The sequence below is a fragment of the Apaloderma vittatum genome, unplaced genomic scaffold, assembly GCF_000703405.1.
Source record: "Apaloderma vittatum isolate BGI_N311 unplaced genomic scaffold, ASM70340v1 scaffold17579, whole genome shotgun sequence".
Taxonomy (NCBI): Eukaryota; Metazoa; Chordata; class Aves; order Trogoniformes; family Trogonidae; genus Apaloderma; species Apaloderma vittatum.
Window position 1 is genome coordinate 3,397 of NW_009734790.1, and position 8,672 is coordinate 12,068.

Genomic DNA, 8,672 nt, shown 5'->3' on the forward strand with positions numbered 1-8,672 from the left:
CACTGAGCAACGGCCGGAGGGACTGCCCCCCCAGCCCCTGCCCCCTTGTGCTGATGGAGGGGGGAAGGAGATAGCTGGGAAGATGGGAGGGGTGCAGGTAAGGGAGTGTTTTTAAGATCAGGTTGTATTTATTTATGTGTTCCTCTCACTGTCCTGCTCCATAAATGGTGGTGGTAAATTAAATTTATGTCTTCTCCCCAAGTCTCTCTGGTTTATTACCCATCATCTTAACTGGCACATTATTATCCTCTCTGTCCTTAATCTCAATCCTTGAGCCCTTTATAGTCGAATTTTCTCCCTCCACATCACTGTGGAGAGAGGGATGGGGCAGCAGTGAGCAAGCGACCCTGTGGTTCTTTGTTGCTGACCCGTGCAGTCAGCTCTAACCACGACCGGGCTCCAGAGCTGGACACAGCACTGCAGGTGAGGTCTCATCAGAGCGGAGCCGGGAAGAACCACCCCTTCACCCGCTGGCCACGCTGCTCTGGATGCAGCCCGGGATGCCACTGGTCTGGCCGTGCGTGCACAGTCGTGGCTCGTGTCCACCGTTTCGCCCACCAGCACCCCCAAGTCCTTTTCTGCAGGGCTGCTCTCTGTCACATCGTCCCCAGCCTGTCCTGATACTGCGCATTGCCCAGGCCCAGGTGCAGGACCTTGCACTTGGTCTCCTTGAATCTCACAAGGTTCACATGGGCCCACTTCTCCAGCTTGTCAGGGTCCCTCTTGTCACCACCTGTCACCCATCCGCACCTGGACATCGAGCCATTGACCACTACCCTCTGGGTGCAACTGTCCAGCCAATTCCTTATCCATTGAGCAGCCTACTCTGCAGATATGTGTGTCTCCCACAGAGAGAGACGGGTGTTGTGGGGGACTGTGTCAAAGGCCTTGCAGAACTCCAGCTAGATGACATCCCTGGCTCTCCCCTTGTCCACTGATGCAGTCCCTCCACCATAGAAAGCCACGAGGCTGGTCAGGCAGGACTTCCCCTTGGTGAAGCCGTGCTGGCTGTCTCGAATCATCTCCCTGTCCCCCGTGTGCCTTAGCAGAGCCTCTAGGAGGATCAGTTCCATGATCTTCCCAGGCACAGAGGTGGGGCTGACAGATCAGTAGTTCTCCTTACCACCCTTTTTTAAAACGAGTGTAATGTTTCCCTTCTTCTAGCCCCCAGGGACTTCACCTGACTGCCAGGATTTTCCAGATATCATGGAGAGTGGCTTGGCAACTACACCTGTCAATACCGTCAGGATTCTGGGATGCATCTCATTAGGCCCCACAGACTTGTGTACATTCAGGTTCCTCAGATGGTCACAAACCTTGTCTTCACTTACAGTGGGTGGAACTTTGTCCCCTTGGTCCCTCTCTTGCGGTCCTTCAACTCGGGAGGTGTGAGGAGAGAGGTTGCCAGTGGAAAAGGAGGCAAAAAGGTTGCTGAGAACCTCAGCCTTCTCCTCACCTGTTGTTACTAGCTTGCTGTTCCGGCTGATCAGGGCGGGTACACTTTCTCTAACCTTCCTGTTCTGGCTGACAGAGCTGTAGAAGTCCTTCCTGTTCTCTGCATCCCTTGCCAAGTTCAGCTCCAGCCACGCCTCGGCCTTCCTGACCGCATCCCTACACACCTGGGCGGCGTCCCTGTGTTCCTCCCAGGATACCCATCCCTGCTCCCACTGCCTGGGCTTTTAGTTCAACCAGCGGGTGTCGACTCAGCCTTTCTTGCCTGATTTCTTACCCCTGGGGGGCGGATCTCTCATGCCCTCTGGAAAGTGTCCTTAAAAGATCTCCCAGCTCTGCTCTGCTCCCTTGTCTCTGAGGACCGTTTCTCACGGGGTCCTACTGACTAATTCTTTGAAGAGCTGGAAGTTTGCTTCCTAAAATTTCAGGTCTTTACTGTGCTCCTCATCTCACTCCTGCCCCTCAGGACTGTGAACTCCACCAGTGTGTGATCCCTCCAGCCCAGGCTGCCTGTGATCTTGACATTCCTGATGATCACACTTGTGCTGGTGACCGTCAGGTCCACCATCACGTCCTCCCAGGTAGGGCTGTCTGTTTCCTGGCTTAAGAAATTCTGGTCAAGGCACTCCAGGCGTCTCCTGGGTTGCCTACAGCTTGCCGTGATACCTTCCCAGCAGGTGTCGGGGTGGTTGGAATCCCCCCGCAGGACAAGAGCCTGTGAGCGCGATGCCTCCTGTAGCTGGAGTGAGGAGGCTTTGTCAGTCGACTCCCCGTGATCGGGTGGCCTGGGGTAGACACTAGCCACAAGGTTCCCCTTGTGCCTCGGTCCCTAGTTCCTACCCATAAGCTTTGAGCTTGCTCTTGGCTATTCCTGAGGGACATCTCTTCACACTCTGTCCATTCATAACACAGAGGGCAACACTCTCACCCCTCCTTCCTTGCCTGTCCCTACTGAACACGCTGCAGCCATCGACAGCCACACTCCAGTCACCAGTGCCAGGTGCAGGGGGACAACCCCTCCCTGCTCCTGCTGGCAGCACCATTGCTGACCCAGATCAGGATGCCGTTGGCCCTCTTGTCCCCCTGGTCCAGCCGCTTGCCCACCAGCACCCCCAGGTCTCTCTGCCTGGCAGCTCCCCAGCCACTCCTCCCCAGGCCTGTAGCGCTGCCGGGGGCTGCTGTGGCCCAAGTGCAGGACCTGGCATTTGGCCTTATTGAAACTCAGCACATCAGTCTAGTCTGTTTAATCCCTGTGCAGAGCCTCCCTGCCCTCCAGCAGATCGACACTTCTACCCAGCTTGATGTCGTCTGCAAACTTGCTGAGAGCGCAGCCAATGCCCTCATCCAGGCCACTGACAAAGATGTTCAATAGGACTGATGCCAGCACTGAGGGACACCACTCGTGGCTGGCTGACCACCACTCTCTGGGCACGGCCAGCCAGCCAGTTTTTCACCCAGTGAAGAGTACGCCCATCCGAGCCATAAGCAGCCAGTGTCTCCAGGAGCATGCTGTGGGAAACTGGTAGTAAAGTCCAGACGGACACCACCCACAGCCCTTCCCTCACCCACTAAGTGAGTGAGCATGTGGTGAAAGGACACCAGGTTAGTTATGCAGGATCTGCCTCTCATAAATCCATTCTGACTGGGTCTGAGCATCTGACTGTCCTGCAGGGACGGCATGAAGATACTCAGGATGATCTGCTCCATCAGCTTCCCCAACATTGCAGTCAGACCGACAGCCTTGTAGTTTTCTGGATCCTCCTTCTGGCCCTTTCTGTAGATTGGTGTCCCACTGGCCAATTTCCAATCTGCTGATATATGATGGGAAGTGGTTTGGTGAGCACCTCCACCAGCTCTCTCTGAACTCTTCGGTGGATTCCATCCAGTCCCACAGACTTGTGTCCAAGTGGTGCAGGTCACTGACCACCTCTTTCTGGACTGCAGGGGGACCATTCTGCTCCCAGTCTCTGTCTTCCAGCTCTGGGGGCTGGAGCCCCAGCGTATTACTAAAAACTGAGGCAAAGGAAGCATTAAAAACCTCAGCCTTTTCCTCATCTTTCACCAGCATCCCTTGAGGTGTTTCACTGATGTTTCCCTGTTGGTTCCTACTACCTCAGGAGCCCCTGGCTCATCTCTGTAAGACTTGAACTGGGCTGCAGTGTCGCCACCACATCTCAGGGCAAAGGCTGAAGGCCCTTACTAGCACCCGGTCCCTCTAAGCCCGGTGTGTCATCCCACAGCTTGTCACAGACAAGCCTGGTGTTATTATCTCCCGCCCACTCGACATCTTGTTTAAAGCCCTGTCAATCTGCCCCACAACCTCTTGAGCAAAAACCCTCTTCCCTCTTTTGATACCAGCAAGTCTGGTGACGTGTGGGCCATCCCACTGTCAAAGAAAAGCAAAATTGTGGTGGTGACACTAGCCATGGAGCCGTATATTAACAGACTGGATCCATCTGTACTTTCCAAAGCCACTGCCTGCAACTGCAAGGAGAGAAGAAAAGAATAACCTGTGCCCCATATTCCCTCAACAACCATCCCAAGGCCTTTAAGTCTCTTTTGACTGCTCTTGGGCTACAAGAAACAGCTTCCTCTTCACCTACATGGAAAATCAAGATCACTCCATCAAGTCTCACCTGTGGGGATTTGACAGCGGCAGATTTCTTCAGTGCTGGCACCTTGGCAGCTTTTGGACCTGGTGTCTCACGTGAACTTCTGGGGGGTTGCGGGACAGCAGAAGGTGGCTTTGTTGTTGCACACGGTTTGGCAAGAGTTTTTAAAGCGCTGTTAGACTTTCCAGCTGTCACAGTGTGCTGGTGTGTCCTGGAAGTGCTCGCCTCCTCCTTGGAGAGCATGCTTGCCAGTTTGGGAGTGCTGATATTTGGCCAAGCTGAAGAGCTCTTTTTCTGCTGACTGATGGACTTGGGAAGAGGCGTAGGTGGTGGTGGTCTGCTGGGAGCATTCTTGATTACATCAGGTAAAGGAGGAGATCGTGGGCGCTGAGGTCGGGTTTGTGACTGGGTGCTCTGAAACAGATGCGGGTACAGCGAGAGAAAGGATAGATGAGTTGCGCACTGCTTTTCAGAGCAGCTAAGGATAGCGCAGAAGAATAAAAAGCACACCAGGGCATTCTATTTACCTCCCCTGCAGGCCGTGTGGTCACTTCCAGAGGCAGTTTCTTTAAGTCAGCCTGAGATCGAATTGGAGTGGTTTTCTATTTAAAAAAAAACACCAAAAAAACCCCAGAAAGACCATCTTTAAAAGCACTCAGGGCATGTCTGAAACCAGCCCAGCAAACACTTTTCCAGTTTAAAACAATTGTAAAAGTGCGTGCTCTACATCCTTCAAGAAACATCTCTTTACCAGCAGTCACTCCCATTTTCCTAGCAGAAAGCAAAACACAAGCAGAGATGCTTGTTTTCTGTTATTTAAACAATGCCTACCCCAGGAAATTGCACAGGTGGCCCCAGAGGCTAACCCAGACACAACTTGGCACCACCCATTTGCACGAGGAGGTCCCTCAAACCTGCCGTGCTTAGCTGGAGACCTCCAGATTCACCTGCAGAGCTTCCAGCTTTTCCTGCTGCTGGCGGATTTTCTCTGTCAGTTGTTTCTGCTTTTCCTCCTGTGATTTCAAGTCTTTCTTCAGAGTGCCCAGTGGTACCTTCTGCTTCTGCTCTGCAGCTTCACATCTAGCAGGAAGAGCATGCAAGGCAACCTCAGCAACAACAGCAGTGTCTCACACACACAGCCCTGTCCCCATCGCCCTTCCCAAATCCAGCAGCAAACCCCCTTTCCTCTCCGCGGGAGCCACAGTCTCAGAACCAATGGCTCCCTTCTCGGGAAGCACACACCCAATTTAAGGAACAAAAGCAGAAGCCTAGAACAACAAGCCATTTATGCCAGGAATTACCAATTCCAAGTCCAGGAGCTAAACAAAGCTTAGGAACAGCTACGCCTAGTTTTCTATGCTCTTTCTGTACTCCAGACTTCTACAGCAATGTTCCTTCCGATCAACTTAGATCTTTCACATCAACTCCTCTGTTTACAGATTTCCTTTTCGTTTAGAAAGGAAAGCTTATTACCAGCAGCCCACAATTAAGATGTCCTTTATGTGAGCCTCCCAACAGAAGGTGTGCTTCACCCTCCTGCCCAAGGCCACAAAGTTTTCCTTTGCAATATTCCTTAATTATTTGTTTTTCCCACCCTGTTCAGCTTATGGCCTCCAAAACAGTGGTGAGTGGTCCTATGCTCCCTTAGGTCCTCTCGGATGCAGAAATCGCCCTTGAGAGAGGAGGAAAACGCAGGTAGGAAATACGTAAAAGTGGACTGGCATCACCTTCACTCTTGTGGCCATCAGGGGCACTGCCAGAGGAAGAGGAGGCTGAGGGGTTCCCGGGCTCATGTGCCATGGCAGAACTGAGTCATGGACAGGCATTCCGGGATCAATGCCTTCAGGACGAAGTCAGGAGAGCTGATGTGAGACAGGAAAGCCACGGTACCAAGATAACTCTGGCATAACACAAGAGATGCAGCCGACTCCTTCAGTGCCTTGGAGCCAAGCTGTTACAAATTTCCCACAAGAGTGAGTCTTACAGATCAAGGGAGGATCCTGCTTGTGCTGGGGATCACACAGAGCTCCAGGAGGCTGATGATAGATGATTTTACCAAGATCTCCGACGCTCAACCTGCCAACTGACAGGGTATTCCCTGGTTTGCAAGATACATACTGTGAGCCACAGAGATGATGGAGGGATGGAACATCTCCCTGGGGAGGAGAAGCTGAAGGAGCTGGGGCTCTGCAGCTGGAGAAGAGAAGCCTGAGGGGTGACCTCAGTCATGGTTATAAATACATCAAGGGGGAGTGTCAGGAGGACGGAGCCAGGCTCTGCTCAGGGATGTCCAATGACAAGACAAGGGGCAACGGGTACAAGCTGGAACTTAGGAGGTTCCACAAAAATCATGGGAAAAAGTTTTACGCTGTGAGGGTGCCGGAGCCCTGGCCCAGGCTGCCCAGAGAGGGTGTGGAGTCTCCTGCTCTGGAGACTTTCCAACCTGCCTGGACGCGTTCCTGTGCGATCTGCTGCAGGTGATCCTGCTCTGGCAGAGGGGCTGGACCGGATGATCTTTTGAGGTCCCTTCCAACCCCAACATTCTGTGACTCTGTGATTCTGTGAGCACAAGCAGCAGTTTCTCCACCAGCCTCTCCTCAGCAGAAGCAGTGCAGGGAGTTTTTCATAGCTCAGTTACTTCCTCGGCTAAGAAAGTGTCATCCTCACTGCAGAATGGCTGCCTGACTCCAAAGCTGCACTTCTCAAAGACCAAGCTGAACAAGTGGCACCCCACACAAGCTTGCCTGCAGAGAAATGCCATCGCCTATGCCACTGCATGGATCGACGCTGAAAATGTTGTTAAGCTGTACTTACAGCACATGGAAGGATGAAAGTGACTGTTAATTCTTCCAGGAGGAAAAAATAAAGGCTATTCACGACATTCGAAACCACGGACTGCACCACGAGAGGCAAGTCAGGAAAACAGTAACTATCTTTGTAATCGGAAGATCTGCAAGCCAACACCAAGGTTTTGGTGCTGCTCAAGGACCTGTGAGCCAGAGTCATCTTCGGTTGGTGTTTCAGCCATGAGTCTAAACACCATTGAGGATCCAAAAGGATTTTAGGCAGAAAAAGGGAGAAGAGCAAGCCTGATGCTGAAACACAAGCCTGACGCTGAAACACGAGCCTGACGCTGAAACACGAGCCTGATGCTGAAACACGAGCCTGACACGCTGCCTTCTCTGTGGCAAAGTGAGCGATGGTGCGGCTTGGTGCTGACCCCACCACAGACCGTGGCTTTGGAAGGGGTGTCTGCTTTACACGAGGGATGCAGAAGGGCACTGAGCTCCAATGATCCAGGACAACATGTCACCAGCAGAAACTGAGGTAGAGGTGGATAAATCAGGTGGGGAAGGGCTCAGTTCCAACAGGGGACACAATGCAAGTGGACAGTGCTGAGGCAGCCAAAAGCACCATGGGTACTTCTGATGTCAGGAGAGAGTCTGAACATAACACTGACAGTTCTTCAGCTTCACTGGTTGAGATTCTGCACACATCTTAAGGGCACAGAAGATTAAGGCCACCCAGTCATGGTGGCAACAGTAATACTTCCTAAATCCTTAGTCCTCCCTCAGACAGTGCAAATACCTGGGACAGAAGAGCCGGGGCAAGTGGTCAAATCACAGAGCGTGTGTCTGAGCACGGTTAATGGTTGGACCCGACAATCTTAAAGGTCTCTTCCAAAAAAATATTCTCTGATTCTGAGCTCTACATTAAATTACTCGGATCATTGGCTGGGTATTTTGAAGTTCTTATTGCTCAAACTTGAGAAGAACCAAGGCAGCAGCAAGAAGGGGCCTCAGTGCTGCTGGGCAGCCCTTCCCCTGGCAGCTCTGCGGTCTTCTGCTTCTCAAGTGCAACAGTTGCTTTTCTAACCTCTTGTCTCAACTGGTCACTGCTCTTCATGAGATGCCACCAAGGGTCTGCCTTCCCCTCCTTATGTGCTGCCACTCAGGGTCTGTCTTCCCCTCCAACCTCCAGCCGAGCACCCTTCTCGCCTTCGACTGGCGGAACCGCCTCGGCGGGGCGGAACCCGCCTCCAGGCCCCAGGGGCCTTGGCCGCCCTCTCAGGGGACTCCTCCCGGAGCAGCAGCCCAGCGGGAGCCACGCTGCCTGAGGACTGGAAGAAAGCCAGTGTCAGCGGAACCCGCCTCCAGGCCCCAGGGGCCTTGGCCGCCCTCTCAGGGGACTCCTCCCGGAGCAGCAGCCCAGCGGGAGCCACGCTGCCTGAGGACTGGAAGAAAGCCAGTGTCAGTCCAGTCTTCAAAAAGGGCAAGAAGGACGACCCTGGCAACTACAGGCCGGTCAGCCTCACCTCCAGCCCTGGGAAGCTGATGGAGCGGCTCATTCTGAAGCCATCTCTAATCAACTGGAAGAGACTAAGGTTATCAGGAACAGCCAGCGTGGATTGACCAAGGGGAAGTCTTGCCTGACTAATCGGATATCCTTCTATGAACGTGTGACAAAATGGGTTCATCAAGGGAGACCAGTGGATGTCACATACCTTGACTTCAGCAAAGCTTTTGACACCGTCCCCCATAACATCCTCGTAGGGAAACTCAAGAAAGGTGGGACAGATGATTGGACCGTGAGGTGGATTGTGAACTG

At 53.0% G+C, this 8,672-nt stretch overlaps 1 protein-coding gene across 1 annotated transcript in view; it reads right to left on the minus strand.

Moving 5' to 3' along the window:
• Nucleotides 1–8,298, minus strand: part of LOC104279207 (MORC family CW-type zinc finger protein 2-like) — a gene marked incomplete at both ends in the record, with an annotated part of 11,624 nt that extends 3,326 nt beyond the window's left edge. Inside the window, 4 exons of the mRNA XM_009876407.1 lie at nt 4,089–4,478; nt 4,592–4,666; nt 5,012–5,144; nt 8,063–8,298. Coding sequence (XP_009874709.1) covers nt 4,089–4,478; nt 4,592–4,666; nt 5,012–5,144; nt 8,063–8,298 — 834 coding nt within the window. The remainder of the gene's footprint in view (nt 1–4,088; nt 4,479–4,591; nt 4,667–5,011; nt 5,145–8,062) is intronic.
• Between the last annotated feature and the right edge of the window lie 374 nt (nt 8,299–8,672).